At 35.5% G+C, this 18344-nt stretch overlaps 1 protein-coding gene across 1 annotated transcript; it reads right to left on the bottom strand.

The window, feature by feature from the left end:
* Nucleotides 1-13363: 13363 nt before the first annotated feature.
* LOC130738876 (uncharacterized) lies at nucleotides 13364-17857 on the bottom strand. Its single transcript, XM_057591061.1, has 6 exons — nucleotides 17447-17857; nucleotides 16865-17328; nucleotides 16423-16776; nucleotides 15611-15985; nucleotides 14661-14869; nucleotides 13364-14124 (listed from the first exon to the last, which is right to left on the bottom strand). Exons 1-6 carry the CDS (start codon nucleotides 17590-17592, stop codon nucleotides 13879-13881), a joined length of 1794 nt encoding a protein of 597 aa, XP_057447044.1. The 5' UTR covers nucleotides 17593-17857; the 3' UTR covers nucleotides 13364-13878.
* Between the last annotated feature and the right edge of the window lie 487 nt (nucleotides 17858-18344).

Below are 18344 nucleotides of genomic sequence, written 5' to 3'. Positions count from 1 at the left end.
CCTCACAAAAGCCCTAAGTCTCCCCTCCCTACTCTTCTCCTCACAAATCACAAGCCGCCGTCAAACACATACACGAGAGAGAGAGAGAGAGAGAGAGAGAGAGAGATGCTAACTAATCACCTCCAACCTCTCTTGGTTAACACCACGATCGATTGAAGGTGAATAGTTAGCACCACCACCAACTGAGATCATGAGTGATGAATTGACTATCAAAGTGGCCATAAATTTCAACTTTGTTTCTTATTGTTTAATCATTTGGATCTTACTCTGCATACATTAAGCCGGTGAGAAGTTTGGGAAAATAGAGACAACTACGACGATCAATGCCTACCTCATAGTCTTTGGTTTCACTTCTTCTCAAATTGCTGCTACATACGGTGGGTACTCCTACATGGTTTACATCCCAACAATGCTCAGTGGAGCTGGACTTATGTTACTCCCTTCATTCGAAGCTGTTGTTGAGGAACACGAACCAGCTCTTGAGATGATGCCTTTGAATGAGTCATCTGTTAAGATTTAAGTGTGAGTTGGAATACCACATTGATTAAGAATTAGTGAGGTGAAGACTTTATTTATAAGAGATGTGACCCATATACCCACACATTTTAAGGTTTTGGGTAAAGATGTGGTATGAAGTTCTCTTGGGGTCTTGTTTCCTAGGCCCATAAGCTCCTCTATCTCCCCGACAAGTGGTATCATAATAGATGGTTGGTGCGGCCACGTGGTGACAACTCCTTGTATTGAAAGTCTTCTTGGCAGTATGGTTAGAACTTAGACAGTGTGTTATGTTGACGTGGTGAAATAAACAACAGTGCGAGTGTACGTGAATAGCTTATGTGGAGATGGATCATAATAATGAGGTGGTGACTCACACTTAAGGAGTGAATGTTTAGAATTTAAGTGTGAATTAGAGTCTCACATTTGTTATAATGAGTTAAATGTGTTAATTCAACGAAAATGATTTTAAAAGAGATGTGACCCATAAATATATTGCGTTAATGTTTTGGATTTTCTTGATGGTGTTTTCATTCCTTAGCTTCATGGGTTCCTATCTCCTCAATACAAGCTAGAGTGAGTTAGTGAAGCGCCTTAAGAGCATCTCCAATGCAAGGTTGCTACTTGGGTTGCTTAAACTCCATTCAGGTGGGGTCCAACTGCCACATAGGATTTAAGCAACTCATAAGCAACCCATGCAAATTTTGCTCCAATGCAAGGTTGCTTATTTTACTTTTAGTTGGGTCCTACTATATACCTCATATGTAAGACCCAAGTTTTTAAGCTTAGAATAAGTGGAAGAGATTTCCATTTATGATTAGGCTTGACGTATCGTGAAGGAAAAACCTGAACAAGAGTTTATCGAATGGAATAAACATATGAAGGAGAAAGTTCAGGCAAAGTCTAAAGATTGTATCAAAATCGATAAAAGGTATAGCACGATCGATATACGCTTAAACCTAGGGCAGAAACCCTAGTATATAGCTAGTTTTCACTTAAAGTCACGATGGAAATTAATTCCAAAAAATCTTCAGAGAAATGTTAGAACTTCTCTTATTCATTATACGACAATCGTTTCGAGGCGAAACCCTAGGATCTACGAACGTCCGATTCCAATCATCGGAAGTTTGCCGAAACCGAAACCCTGGTATTTCAAAACCCTAAAATCAACCGACGATGAAGACTTTTTCTATTCGGAGCTTCAAATGAAGATTCTACACGCGTACACCCATTTCTCTTGATGATTTCAATCTTTCTTCAGAAGGAAGTTTTCTATTCCGACATCCGATGCAAAAGGCAACTTATCGGGTAAAATAGTTTTACACCGACTATGCATTAGTTGCCAAAAATACAAGGAGACCTCATTTTAGTTTTGGAATTCTTTCGCCAAAACATATCTTAGAATTCATGGAGAATGAAGCCGGAAAAATCAGATTCGCGAAACTTTCATTTTCCCGCGTTTTGCCAACCTCTATATATAGCATTAAAAACAAGCCTCGAAAACCAAAAATCATACCGATATTTCTTTGAAGAATTAGAAGATTCAGCGGGGAGAATATCGTGTCTAGAATACCTTGGAATCAGTAGGAAGAATCGGAAATCACTCTCATATTTTTATCTTAACTCTATGAGCTAAATCCTCCGATATCTAAACAAATCTGTACCGGTTTACAAAATATCTTCTCAAAATATCTATTCATACTTATCCAATCTTGATAAATATCTATTCATACTTATCCAATCTTGATAAATATCTATTCATACTTATCCGATCCTTGCTAAATATCTTCCATTTCATTCCCTATATATATATATATGTTGAAGCTTGAGACAAAACCTCACAAACACACACACACAACCCGCGGCCAAGAGGAGAGGAGGAGAAGAAGATTTTCTTGATTTCTTGCTTGATCGTTGATCCGACAGTTGCTACTTCAAGGTGTCGAGGTATAGTCGCTAATCCTTACCTCTGATCGTCTTTTCCATAGCTTTTCTCTATACTTTTCTTAGCTCAAAGTTTTGAGGTTTTTGGAAAATTGTCCAAATAGCTTGATTTCTCTGTCTAAACATCTTCCCTACGTGCCCAAGAGCACTTCTGTCGGATTAGTTTTTTTGTAATGTCGCCGGAATTCCGCCGGAATCAATTTCTGCTTAAAATACCCATTTTTAAGCAAAGTCTCAACATTTGGGCTGAAAGCTATCGCCTTAGCTTAGTGCTAGTAGGATTAGTTGTCATAAACGTCGTTGGTGACGTCCCCATCCAATTTGCATTTTGAGATTTCAGTTTTGAAATTCTGAGCTAAAAATATTGACCAAAATACCCCTGCGACAGTTTTCGATCCGATAATTTTTCCGAGTTTAGAATACCCTTAGTTACGACTAATAATAACCTAGGAACCAAGTTTGATCGAAGAAAAATCGAACCACCTAATTACCTAAAGTGGCCGAGCACCCTAAGGGGGGAGGAGGAAAATTTCTTTTTCAAAAACTTGTCCTTTCGCGCTAGATTATCGTACATCGGAGTATAGGCTACTTTGTGTAACCTTAGTGAGTATTGATAGCTTAGTTTCCGATAGATTTTGATAGAATTCTGTGGTTTTACTCTAAAGGTTCTTTTGAGGAATTTCCCGAAGAACAAGGAACTCTGTGGATTCGAGGAGGGAGATTGTGAAGGAAAGATTGAGGAGCAAGCTGGAGAATCTACAGGTGAGGGCTACTCTCTGAATTACTAGATAATGTTTTAGGTGTCGACGAATTCGACTTGATTTATGTGTTATGCACTTAATTGCTAAATGTCTGAAATGATTTCTGAGGCTTCGGCCGAGCTTGTTGATTTCATGATGCCTTGATATTGTGTGCTAAATGATTCGCATGTTATGTGCTAAATGATTAATCTAGGATGTGTTGGAATATGCTGTTTATGCTTATTGGATTGCGCTTATTTAACTATATTATTTCACATATATCTGTGGTACTGAGGAGTGAGAAATACGGGCAAGTCATGCCGATTTTATTTTGAGAGTTTGAGAAAGTTTGACAGGACGAACGGAGTTCGGGCCTTGTTATGGTTATAGAGGATCGAGACATTCTCGGGGAATTACATTAGGATTATGGGATCTTTGAAAACTTATAGGAAATACGATAAGACTAAAAGGAAACTATTTTTTACAAGGAAAATTCATAAGATATTAAACAACCTCTAAACCTTTAAATAATGATAACAATCTCGGATGCAAGCTTAGGATTGAATATCAGTTTTGGAAAATGAGAATTGTCGTCGAGTCCAAGTTTTAGGGAAACTGTAAGTTCTGAGTATGTTGATACTCCTTCGCTCTTTGAGCAGTTTGTTTAGCCATCCAAGGGATGTGCCGAGAAGCTTCACTGAGGCGTGAGACCTTGTGAATGCGTGATACTCCACTGAGGCGTGAGACCTTGTGGAAAGCATGGATCTTCACTGAGGCGTGAGACCTCGTGAACAACATGAAGCTTCACTGAGGCGTGAGACCTTGTGAATGCGGGATACTCCACTGAGGCGTGAGACCTTGTGGAAAGCATGGATCTTCACTGAGGCGTGAGACCTCGTGAATAGCATGGAACTTCACTGAAGCGTGAGACTTCGTGCAAGTGTGTAAATTCACTGGGGCGTGAGACCCCGTGAAAGCATAAAACTTCACTGAAGCGTGAGACTTTGTGAATGTGTGAGACTCCACTGAAGCGTGAGACTTCGTGAGAGCATTGATGACTCGAAGAGTTATCGTGAGTGTTTGCACTCATTTTATGATTATTGTATTTTGTCGCAGAATCGACTTTTACCTTAGGGTATTCTTTATAGAGACATTAAGTTAGCTAGAACACGTGGCGACGTGTCGAGTGAGGTCGGAGACGTTGTTTGGCTAATCACATTGCACTCATGCATACATAGGAGGTTAATACACGGCGTGATACCGGACCTCGGTGGATTCCAAAATGGTCATAAGACCCGGATTTCCGCGTAAGAGCGTTGTTAGGTGACTCTTAGTAGCAGATCTGGCTACCTTTGTGTGGTGTAAGAGGCACGCGGGCGGAAATGGTCCCACCGTTGCTGGTGCTAGGATTGATCCGTTGATGTCCATCCGTTTCCGGAATGCATTTGGTTAACTGGGTTAACCGTCATATCATTTCATGCAACATGCATACTGACTTAGTTGCTGAGTGTGATTGATAATTGATAATCCTATTTGATGCATGCTATTTGTTATTACTGTCTTTTATATTCATTATGGAATATGCAACCCTAGGATGTTATCCCTAGCTATAAGCCTAAGTGGCTATTCTATTATCTGTATCTATCGATGCTATTAATTACATAATTCTTTGGAGTTGACCCTCGCGTCTTCTGTGTGTGCTTTGGCGGACTACGCCTTTTGTCAGATGTCTTTGGCGGGCTGATTCACGATGGTTCACCCTTCGGGGGGAACTAGGGTTGAGATACTGGAACAGGAGCGCATCGCGGTAGCGAGAGGAGGACGGATGGTGTACATGGACTAGGTCGTTCTGGATTTTGAATTCGGACGACGATCATACTAGCATGTAGGTTTTAGTGCTGGTGTGAGCTCCTTGAGATGGGATTAGTGTAGGAGTAGAGTCTTAGCTCTGAACATCATTTGTTTTCTTTGGGGACAGGGTAGTTTTCCGTCGATAGCTTTTTGTGTGATTTCTCTACGGAAATCACAGAGAGTTGGTTGGACTAGGGGGTCTTGTTTTAGGCCGTTTGGGCTGACCTATTCTTATTTTGAGGGACAGTGTTGCAGACACTTGACCTTTCTTTTGGATTGTACCTTTTGCCTACGAGCACTACTTTCTACTACTTTCCGTCACTGGAGGATACTCGTGACGTGGTTAGCTACTTACAGCGGGGACTGTATTTATAATATATATTAGTTCTGTTATCTTTCGTTGGGAGTTTATTTCTTTCAATCTTTGGTTCTATTATCAAAAAAAAAAAATATATTCACGTTTTCCGCATTAAGTTTCTTTTGGTTACTAAAGTGACGCCACCGAAATCGGGGTGTTACATCATATATCTATATTTTTTAGTTCCACCAAGCATGATTTAAATTTAAACATTTATAACAATATTGTATTTAAATTATATTATCTAATTTTTGAATTAACATATTTCTAAACTATGCTCAATAACAAATTCAATTTCTTTTTTCTAATATAACAACGGTTTCAAAAACAAAATAACGAAAAAACTATATATTTCAATTTGAAATATAAAAGTATAACAAATCAACTGATTTATTTGATTTTTTTTCTTAATTTGGGCCAAAATCCATTGATCCATTCAGCCCTTCACAAAAAAATCCATTATCGTTAATGTCCATTCTTTTATCCCCAATTAAAACTAAAACCTGAATATCCACTAATCACTCAGCCGTTTCACTCCATCATCACTACTCATTCACACGCTCCTCTGTTCCTCTCAACTCCATTCACTGTCTTCATTCAACCTCAACCTTCCTTCGCCCTCTTCACTCAGATCAGATGCTTTCTCATACTCACGTTCTTCCCTTTCTCTCTCTCAGTCTCAATCGAAGGTTCTCCCTTCCTCAGACTCACGCCCCAAACTGCGTTCTTCTTCACTCAGATCAGAGGGTTTCTGATACTCACGCCCCTTTCCGATTCTCAGACTCACATGCCTTGCCTTCACCCAGATCTGTGGTTCGGAGAACAGATCAGAACACGGATCGGAGATTCCCAACCCAGAGGTAGCAAAATCAGAGGTTTAGTGGTCCAAATCAGTGTCATGCACAGCTTCAATGGCCAAATCTGTGACATGCACAACTTCAATGGCCTCTGTGCAGTGCCTCCATGTCTTCCTTCACCCAGATAAAAAATTTCTGTAACTTTTTTTAATTTGTTTGTTCCTGTTTGGGACTTTCAACCATTTGTATTTTAAATTTATTAAATTTGTGCTCATCTCCCTTCTATTCTGGAATAAATTTCTGAAATTTTTAATTCTGTTTGGGACCTCTTCTGGGTTTTCTGTGTTTGTTGCTTCTGCCTCTTCAATAATTTTTACTTCCCTCTTCTTTTAACGAGAATTCTGTTGCTGGTTGAGAGAGAAAATGTTATTTTTAACTAGCAGCAAGTTAAGGAGCGTTGCTTATTTAAGCAACGTTGCTTAGCTTTTGGCAACTAGCAACGACAGGTCATCAAGCTCCAATGGAAGTAAAAAATAAGCAACGTTGCTTATTTTCTCCAACCAGGTTAAGCAACCTGCGTTGGAGTTGCTCTAATGCATAGTTGCTAGTTGGGTTGCTTAAAAACTATTTCGGTGGGTCCAGACTGACACATAGGATTTAAGCAACCCAAGCAGAATTCGCTCCAACCACGGTTGCTTGGTTTACTTTTAGTTGGGTCCCATTATACCTCTTATATTTATATTATTTCAAGGTAATGACACTATACAAGTACATGAATGAAAGAGAAAATATGATTTTTTAGTCAAAAAGTAAGGAGAGAGAAAATAAGCAACCGTTGCTTAAATAAGCAACTGTTGCTTAAATTTAAGCAACCCAACTGCCACGTCATGTTGCTCCAGTGGTGCTCCAAAATAAGCAACGTTGCTTAAGTTGCCAACTGAATTTAAGCAACCTCCATTGGAGATGCTCTAATGGAGCATGTGAATGAAGCACACTCATTATTTGGCTTCATATGGCAACTAAGAGCAACTCCAACGCTGGTTTCTTAACCAGGTTGGAGGTGCTAAGAAACCAAGGGCCAGTTTCTTACCCATTGGAGCAGGGTTCCTTACGGTTCCTTAGCTAAGGAAAAGTGGGCAAAGTTGCTTCTGCAAGCAACTCTGCTTTATCAGTTTCTTAATTAAAATATGATACTTTCTCTCACATTCACTTCCAACAGATTTCAGAGGGAAGAAATAGTAGAAACAGATTGCATGAACTACCTACAATTTTATTCAAACAATAAAAATAGAAATTAATTACAAGGCTTCAGAAAAATAAATTTTTACAAAGAAAAATGAAAAAAAAAATACAGAAGCTTGTAGAAGGCTGCATGTGCTTGAGGGGCGATCTTGTGGCGGTGGCGGAGGGTGGCGCTTGAAGAAGGCCTGCATGTCTCTGATCCAGTGCTTGAGGGGCGATTTGGGTCCAGATTGAAGGTTTGGTGGCGGCTGGGGTAAGTTTTGGTTGCGGTGGTGGGTGTTTGGTGGCGATGAGGAGGCGGTGAGGCGGGTTTGGTGGCGGTGAAGGTTGTTTGGTGGCGGGTCAGTGGCGGTGAGGTGGTTTTGGTTGTGGTTGTGGGTGTTTGGTGGCGGAGAGGTGGGTTTTGTTTGAGGTTGTGGGTGTTTGGTGGCGGTGAGGAGGGTTTGGTGGCAGTGAGGAGGCGGTGAGGTGGTGGTGAGGAGGCGGTGAGGAGCCGGTGAGGAAGAAGAGAAGAGGAAGAAGAAAAGAAGAGAAGAGGAAGAAGAAAGGGGAAACAGCTAGGGTTATGAGGGAGGGAGTGATAAGGAAGTATTTATAGTGGATGACCGGGTTAGCCGGTCATCCAACCGTTTGGGACCGGTCCAGACCGGTTGGACCCGGTTATCTGCCCGTTTGGGTTTTTTTTTTTAATTTTTTTGAGCTTAAATATTAATTAAATTTAAATTAAATTCGTTTAAATATTAATTAAATTATTTTTTAATTGATTTAGTATTAAATTTTAAATCTAAATTGTGTGAAAATAAATATTATTAATTTATGTTGTATGGTGGGACACGAGTGGGACCCTTCAAATAGTAATTTAAGAAACCATGGGTTGGAGCAAAATCTGGTTCAGTTCCTTAGGAGTTTCTTAAGTCTGATGTGGCAGTACAGGCCCACAAGAATAGTGCAGAATAGTGTATTAAGAAACCAGATAAGGAACCAAGGGTTGGACTTGCTCTAATTAAATGTATAATGTGACACAGCTGTGATGGTACACAACTATGCCTAACTTGCATACGCTGAGAAATGAAATTGGGCGTGTTAGGTGCGTGATTTAAGGTGCATGTTTCTTGCAGGTACTGCTCAAATTACTGCACTGCACCCTTCTAGTTTAAGCAACATAATGACACATGTTAGATTGTTCACCTTATTAAATAAAATTGGGACAAAACGACTTTTATGTTAGGATGAATAAGTATTCAAACACGCAGTTAAACTTCCATTTTGAAACTCCCAAGTCCAAGCAGGACGTTACGTGTATGATGTGTCATGTTGTCCAAGGTCTAAAATGAACCTTATATATTCCATTATGACATGTGATTCAAATAGTTATGTGTATGTATATTTTGTTACTTATAAATGTAAGAGAGTATTCTATCAATAAACATAAGTATGTAAATTGCTTGCCCCATGAAACCCAGTAGGTTGACATGTGATCCAATAATTCATGGGAGTTCGATTTCAACTCTTGTAAATGTAAAAAATTCTTTGGTCAACCCTCTACTGCTTAGTCGCGTTGATTGTAAGATAATGAATTAGTCTCACAAATCATAATTATCAGCTATAAAATACCTTTGTTAAGAAAAAGTTTTCATCACAACTCCAAAGTTCTAAATCAACCACTAATTGCTAACGTCAGTGAAAATGCGTGGTTGACGAATATTTTTCATAAAGTATACATGGTTTGGTTGCTAATCATATAAATATAATGTACGGCATTCCTCATTATTTTTTGCACAAACAGAAGTGATTTAAAGCCACGGACAAACATGAGTGTCATTTTTATTTTAGGGTTTGGGATAGAAGGAGGTTATTGACTCTCAAATTAAAATCTATTGTTTCTTTGTGGGATTATTATTATGTTGAGTTTAAGGTATTCATTACCGACGATAATGACTAATTCTCTTGTCGTTAGTGCTCGTATTAAGCAGTAAACAATTAATAACAAAATATAACTCATTCTCATAAGTGATGATTAAACCCTCAGCCTCATTACTAATTGACGAAGTTAGCTACCACTATATCGCACTTGATTATTCGATTATCATTAGTTAGTAATAGGAAATAGATACCTTACAACTATGTATCGCCTGTCACATGTCCTAAATCTGTGGGCTGGAAATTCTATAGTAGGGTCTGATTTTTTTTTTGTCAATGGGTTTGAATTGACAAGAAACAAAGCCACATACAAAAGATGGGACAAATTGTTTGTTTTGGTAAAAGAAGATGGGCCTAAATGGATTAACCCAATTTGAACTGAAATGTATTTTGTCTTTTTTTTCGTCAGCGTTTTCTCCTCCTTCTAACAGAGAAATTAATTTTTTTTGGATAAAAAGAGACAGGTTATTTTACAAGAAACTATTTGAAAAAAAAACACTGAAGGTGGGCCTGAATTGTCTTTTTCTTCTCAGTGTCTTTTTCTCTGTCCTATTTTACAAAGAGCAATTTGGGAAAAGATATGGAAAAGAGAAGGGACTACAAAATTTGAAAGGGAGGAAGAACATTTTACAAAAACCACAATATTTTGTACATGTGACGGGCTATAAGGCCCAAGAGAAAAAACTTCATTAGAGGGAAGGTTGGACCAATAAAAAAAGAGGGAAAAAACACGACATAGACAAAGGGGTGTTTGACCAAAAAAAAAAGACAAAGGGGTGTTAAAACCATTAGTCATTGACCAAAAAAAAAAGACAAAGGAGTGTTAAATTTCCCACCGCACCAACTTAAATTCCAACCCCCACTTTTACCTTTCGAGATTTAAATCCCGAATTTTTTTAATTCCGAGATCTAAATCTTGGAATGTTAAAAGGGTGCCAAAAAATGTTAGTGGGGTGAGAAATTGAATCACCCACATAGAGTATTGAAAAAGTAGGTTTATGCCAAAAAAAAAATAATCTATATATATTAGTAAAGCTCACTTGAGCTAAGTATTAAGTACAAATACATATATGTATTAAACCATAAAAGCTCACATACCTTTATATTAAATACATTAAAAAATAAAAAATTTAATAAACTAAAAACTGAAAAAAAATTGTATTATAAAAACTATTCAACTACTTATATTAAATAACAACATTCATAGACTTAAAATTGACTTGAGCTTTGCATTTGACAAATTTAAAAAATCAAAATAAAAAACAAAATAATATTTATTAATAAATAATTTAGATAAAATACTTTTAAAATAAAAAATTTCTATCAATATATATATAGCTATATTGTACTTGGGGCTCTTATTTCCCAAAGTAATTATTTATATATATATATATATATTTGGTTTTTCCAAAAAAAAAATATCTATCTTTCTATATATATTATATATTAGTAAAGCTCACTTGAGCTAAGTATTAAGTACAAATACACGTAAGAACCTACATACATTAGTAAAAAAATTGGTGTTTTAATGATATAGCTTAGTGAGTGAATGAACGGGTAGTGGAAACTTGTGCACTAATGATTTCAGTTTTAAACTTAATAAATATCAAATGTATAAGCAAAAGAGTAACATCCATGCTAAAAGTGTAACAGACCACAAAGTTATATCTGCAAATGGTTTTAGCACAGTACCTTAAATTAAAATCAAATTTAATGTTAATTTTAAACTAATATCAATTTAGTCCAAGAAAAAAAAAACTATTAACAATAAAGCATACTTCCGCCAAAATTAATATTGATATGCAATGGTCTTAGTTTGCTGTCCAATTTTCTGCACGAATATATGTCTATTTTTCTTAAACTCACAAACTCTTAGAATTCCTTAACATAGTAACTCCGAAGAAAAACTAACATTAAATTAAAAATAGTGGCATGATGGCAATACCAGTGTCAAAAACTGAATAAAATTGTTAATGTCAGGAGGCTATTCAACTATCTACATTAAATAAATAAAAAATGAAATGTATTATATTGAACCATGCATCTATTATATCTCTATATAAACAAACCAGTGAAATCACTCACAAACTCAAATTATTCATATTTCTTAGACTTCAGCTGCTGGTGAGAAAAAAATGACAATTGTCTCTAACTACTTCAACAAGTATGTCATTTTTAATTATTTTAGTTAATTTTAAAATTCCTTTTTTAAATTACTCATTCTTATTTCTTTATTGCAGGAGAAAGATCATCAACAACAACAAGAAACACACATTACTTAGTGATATATCCCCGTTGCAGATGATTGGAAAATAAAATTGTGAGTTTCACATATATGGTAATTTACTAAACAATTCTTCTCATTCAATTGAAATCATACAAATATATCATCATTTCTAAATTTATATGACACAAATCAGTAACAAAGTGTGAGCCACATAAATTTATATACTGCACTAGAAAGATAAGTGTAAAATGTAGTACTCACTATATTCTTGATAAGAAATAAGAATCTTTCACTCCTCAATATTGTCATATTATGGAAAAAAAATAGCAACTTAATCATTCAAAGGGAACAAATGACGTCCATCCTGCAGTTAGATAGAATCTATTTTTATGTTCGTGAAAGTGATTTTAAAAGAACTTCTATGCCACCAACAATGGTAAACAACCACATCAATCTTGATAAAAAAAAATTAGCACAACTGATAACATCACTGCAACGACTAAATCAATATTAGAAAAAAAAAATAGTAGACTACCACGTTCATTTCAATACTAATCTAATTAAGTAATTAAATTTCTTTTATATAAAAAAAAATTACTCTCATTTCAATCTCAATAGAAATCTACCTATTTTTTCTTCCGATGAAGCAAAAAAAAAAAATCTACCTGTTTGATCCTTTTTTCCCTTATTAGAGAAAGAAAGTGTGAGAATATCATAACTCAATTATATTTAATTATATATATATTCTAAATATTCTTCTAAATAATAGCTTTCTTACCTTTCTGCAAATTTAAATATTACAATTAAAAAATACAAATTAAAAACGAACCCGTGCAACGCACGGGTTTAATTTCTAGTATTAGAAGTATACTGTAAGATTATTGAGAGTCATTTATCCAATTGTTTAAGTTTTTGAGAAAATTGGTTCATGGCATGGTATTAGAGTCTCTATAAGGTTTATGTTCGATAATTGCCGCCCACAATTCTTCGAATGAAATAAAAAAAATCAACACATTATACGTGGGCATATACATCGTTCACGCTTCAAGCCCAAATAATCTTTTTCAGGATAATTGATCGATAACATTTTTTAGGCACCAATGGTTTGGTTCCAACCTATGGCATGCACAAGGTGAAGTCTAAATGGAAATTGTAGTATTTGAAATCTAAATTGAAAATGTGAATCCCTTGGGACCATATTCATCCTAGCAATATATAATTTTTCCCCAATTTCCCTTCCTGTAACAACAACAATGCACCAATTACATTTTTCATAGCTCATTTACAATGAGCCCCAATATCGCATAGGTCAGCAATTTGGTCAATATTACCAAAAAAAATTACATGGACCTCCATGCCAACCGGACAAAATGCTAATGATACACGAGGATCTCTAGTAAACGAGGATTGTCTCCTCTTTTAACTCTGTAGAGATTAGGAAAGGCCTACTCCAATTACATGTTTGAACGCTAAGAATCTCCCAAGTAAGAATGTGCACCAACTTAATATTTTTGTTTGCAGGGGAAGTCAAACTCATACCCTTAGGGGATGAGACTCAAACCCCGGTCCTGCACGCCTACCAGTGTGCCAACCTATAGACTAAAATGAAAGGATTTGCATATGTAGAAAGAAATGTAGATAGCTGAAAGACAACATTTTTTTCATCAACATTTTTTTATATAAAGGATATAATTTTATGTAAATTGCCTTCCAAGATAATAGTACTCATACCTGCAAGAAGTTCTAGGTGCTCCTTTGAGATTTTATTCCTTTATTTTTCTTTTCTCAATCAAAAAAGTAAATGAGGTCCTTATTGTCTTATTTGGAAAAATGAAAGTACGTAAAAAATAAAAAAATACTAAGCCTACCATTCTTTTATCAGTGTGATCTACTTTTTTCCAAGTGCTTAAGAGTTAAGACTAACTTTATTACAAGTGCATGTGCTTGCTCATTCTTCTTTTGATATTCAGCTCAAAACCCTTGTAGATAAACCCTAATTAAAAAGCTAAAGCAAACTAAAGCTATTCTTGTCTCTATCTTGTACCTTGCTTTCATTCTGGTCTTTCCCTTTCAATATTCATCAATAGCATTTCCATTCAATATCCTACCCACCTTTCCATGGATTTTAGGCTCCAAATTCCATGCCAGCCCACATCTTTAATTTCACTTTGCCCCTATCTCCTTTTTCTTTAACCATATATAGGAGTATATTTACAAAAAAGTATGTCGTGGATATTCTTTTTGATGCACTCATGCACATTCAACATCCAGTCATCAAGCAATATAGTCATCTTTTTTTGTGGGTCAATGTGCAGGGAAGAAAAGTGGAGTGGAATCTCTTTGAAGTTTCCCATCCATGACTCTTACTTTGCTCATCTTCTCTTCACACCAGTGCAACTGCTCTTCACTCAAGTCACTCATTCTCAAAACCCTGGACACCACTTTTAGGTCTATGAGTGCCATCAAAATCTCCATCTCTTCTTCCTCCTTCAACTTTTTCTTCCTCAAGCATTTGTGGGAACGGCGAAGATCTTTAACTTTGATCTTCTTCTGCAAATTTTAGGTAGAGTTGTGGAGACACAAAATGTTAGAAAGAAATATAAAATATGAAAGTGATGTGGAATGCACTGAAGAAAAATTTATCCTACTTAATTATATCCCTAATCACAATTTAGAAGCTTTATATGTCCTAACATATCTCACTTTAAAATTTCAATAAAACATTAAATATATTATAAAAAAAGCCATTATCTTTTAATGCTCCACACACACATATATATTCAATTAATCAATTATCTAACCTTACCAATGAATTCTTTAAAAAAATTAACATAATTTTGATAAGTTTGGAGTAATTGCTTTTTTTTTTTAATTTTACTCAGATGTCCTCACTTATTCAGGAAATTATTACTGTCTCTCATAACAAATGATTTTTATGAAGTTTGAACATGTTCACACTCATATAAATGTCTAACTTGTTTACTAGTAACAACTCAACTTGTTAGGAATTAATTTTCTTAATCTATGTGAATAAGTAGAAAATAACTTATTAATACGAGGAATATAAAATTTCATGCATGACTTACCTTTTGATTAACTTTCTTGATAAGCCGGAGTAGTGTTGGATCAATCAAGCCTCTTCGGTTTCTCCTAAAGTAGGCTGCAAGGACCTGACATGGCTTCTCTTTATCAGCCTTGAGGAAATTCATGAATGTTCTGATTCCATCTTCCATTATCACAAGAAATGAACCTGACGATATTTTTAAGGAATTCTCCTTGTGATCATCATCTGATTCTTTAACACACCAAAAAGAAAAGTCATCATAATCTTGGCAATACAATAATTATATTAACGTTAATTAATTAAGAAATTAAGATATGTTAAAGTTAACAAAAATGATTGATATATAACTTTTATTTTATACCGCACCTACAATTTGCGACGATTAGAACCATTAATTACAGGTGGTGTCAATGTAAGAAAAAACTGGTGTACACCAATCAATGAGGGTTGTAAAGTTAATGAACAAATTTTCAAAATAAAAAAAAGTTAATGAACAAAGACATACTTGACCCTACCTTTACGTGAAAATCTAATTTTTAGATGTGGTAACGAACCTATTAGTTAGCATTACTTTTTTACACATCTTGAATAAATAGTATTAAATGCTTTAGTTTGGAGTTACACTTCATTTACCTCCTTTGTAAGGATGACACATGACATATTAACAGGAGAAGAAAGGGATAAATAAAGATGTAAAACTTGTATTTATAAAAAGTTTAAAATGAGCAGGGATTTTTTCCCCAATTTTTTACATTTATTTTACACTAAGTTTCTGTTTATTTCATCTCATTTCCTATCACTTCATCATTTCTCATCAAACTTGGATTTTGAGGTGAAATTGTAGTGCTATAAAAATGAGTATGGAACATTATTATTAGGATTAGACTACTGTTGATTAAAAAAAAATCTGGTTCACAAGCAAATTAAATAAATATTTCTACAAATTAATTTTATCACATAAGCAAATGATACCTCGATATTCGGGAACCAAGAGCAATTTGGGAGCCATATGCCTCATTCTAGCGTAGATCTCTGGTCTCCTACCATGCTCATAAGGTTCATTCTCCACATACCTCTGCAGCAAAACCTGAAACTGTTGGAACTGCTGTGCAATGGTTTCAGGACAACCTACATCACCATCTTGCCTTGAAGCTCTTTTGGATTGGAAATTTTTGTAGTTCCAATTAAGAGCCTCCCATGTTATGCAAATTTGCGCCACATATGCGGCCTCTAGTTCGTGGTACGGGTTGTGACGGGTATCATCTGGTTTCTTGTTCATAGTTGAAATTTTGTGCACAATTCGCCCTGATATTGATCTTGGAGCTACTTTGATAGATCTTAAAGACTCTGAAATAATTAAGGTGTTAATAATTAACAATATGCAATAAAATCAATCCTCAACATACACTAATTTATATCATGCTCGGATTTAACATGAATCATGTGCAATCATATTCTCTACAACTCTCTACTGCAAATTCTTAGCTCTTGATTTATATTAAATGGTTCAGATTGATTTGTAAAATATTAATTTTGTCAAAACTTTTATGTAGTTATCATTTTGCTATTACTGAGGCTTCAAGGCAGGAGATGATCCAAATTCGCTTGAATGTGCTTCTTTTCTCAAAAGACAGAATCAATTCTAGTAGCAGAAGCTACTCAATTAAATTTCTATCTAGAATTGATTTTGGTTTCAAAATCACTTGTTAGAAAAAATTTCAAAACATGGACTTAAACTTGCAATCATGGACTAAAAATTACACAAAAGGATATGTTGAAGTTACCAGTTTCATGAAGTTTCTGTGCACTAATCCTGTCTAGGAATGACATTTCTTCATCATATTTCTGGAAAACTGTGTATGATTCCCACTTGGGGCAGCTTCTTCTTGATGAAGAAGAAAAAGGGTCATCAGTTCCAGAGTCCCTGCAATTAATGGAGCTCCTCCAATCAGAGGAGCTCTTAGATGTGGACCCAACAGTGCAGGAATCACCATATATTTCTTCCTCATCTTTTTCATCAACAATCAGCTTCTTAGTCTCTAATTGTGTAGGACCAATGACAAAGAATCTCTCATCTCTTGTGAGATTTTCTTCTTGCACCTTCTTGTTTCTTATAATTCCAATATGAACATGATTTTCTGCAGAAGTGAAGTAGTTTAGTGCCAAATTATAAGTGGTGCATGTGAATAATGTAACAAACTAGATTCTAGCTATGATGTGAAATACCGTCACAGTTTTTGTCACTGTCCACTATGTCACTTTTGTGTATGTTCAGGGTGATGGGAGAAGTGGGCCTGCTTTCAATTGGGACAGAATTTGGAACAGAATCAGCATCTTCTGCTGGAAATTCTTCTTCTTCTTCAACTTCTTCTGTCACTTCATTTTCAAACTCTGAAACAAGAGGGGAATTATGAATAGATAAAGTTTCTGTGGAATTGTTTTCTTCTGAATCTTCTTCAATCAAACTATCTCGAGGACTAATGAATTCTTCAGAAGAAGAATTATTCCCCTGAGGGTGGTTTTTATGCAGAAACAAAAGAGTTTCTCCACCACAAACTATGTCAGCTACTAAATGATCTTCTCTGTCAATAGAACCAGCATAAGAATAGCTTTCATGAATTTCTTCTTCTTCTTCTTCTTCTTCTTCTTCTTCATCACATTCAGAGGACACATAGTCATATTGCTGATCTCTGCAACAAATAAAAAGAAATTAACTTAATTGTGAGTTAGATGGTGGAGGAAATTTTTGTATTTGAGGGGGGAGAAGAACAAGAGAAAATGAGAAATTAAGAGCAGCAGAATTAGGACCTTTGGAATATGGAGTAGCTGGTGATGAAGTTTGAGAGCTTGAGAAGCAAATTGGCAGAGGAGAAGAGGAAGAGAAAGAGAAGCTGGAAAGTGCTTGAGGCATTGTAGAAGAGTCTAACAAGAGCTTCTTCTTTTGAACATGGCATTTTTTTCCTTAGTGGTTGCTTTGCTCCTTCAAATTGTGTTCCAAAGGAACTCCACCAATGACCAAAGCAAAGTCCTAGAAAAAGCAGGCTTGGTTACTTTCATAGCACACTAACTTAACATCTATCATTCTCTATCAACATACTCCAAAAATTACTCACAAATCACAATCTCTAATATATCCCCAAAATTGTTTTTACTATTTACCCACTTCACATCCCAAATGATAAGCCTTAAGCAACAAGGGTAAATCCGTCATAAAAGTTTGTAATATTGGACAAGTGTGGCTTCTATCTTACAATATGATCTATATTGGCCCCTTCTAGACTCAGATATATGAGGACTTGGGATAGTATTATAGTAACTTTTTAATTAGAAAGATTATAGAGGGATATTCCCATCATCCCATGTATATAATAACAATTTTCAAAGTTCAGTAATGAGCTTTCAGTTGTCACAGACATATTTGTTTAATTCTCCTTTATTTCTTGATGATTCAAAGTTGAGTCACATAATTGGGTAGGGATTCAATAAATACATGCTTCATTTTTCTTATTCAAGTTCTCAAACTCGAGTCTTCGTATAGAAAAAAACACTAATGAGAAGAGTTTTAATCCTAACAAAATATTAACCTTTTCAGTTCAAATAAAATTGTCTCACGTGAATGATACTTATGGTTACAACAAAAACGAGTGTTTATCCTTCTTTTAAAATGAGTGTTTTTTTTAACAACCAAGATATTAATTCATATGAT

Source organism: Lotus japonicus, chromosome 2 (assembly GCF_012489685.1).
Source record: "Lotus japonicus ecotype B-129 chromosome 2, LjGifu_v1.2".
NCBI classification, from domain to species: Eukaryota; Viridiplantae; Streptophyta; class Magnoliopsida; order Fabales; family Fabaceae; genus Lotus; species Lotus japonicus.
The sequence above is the reverse complement of the archived record's forward strand: the minus strand, read 5'-3'. Positions and strand labels throughout refer to the sequence as shown.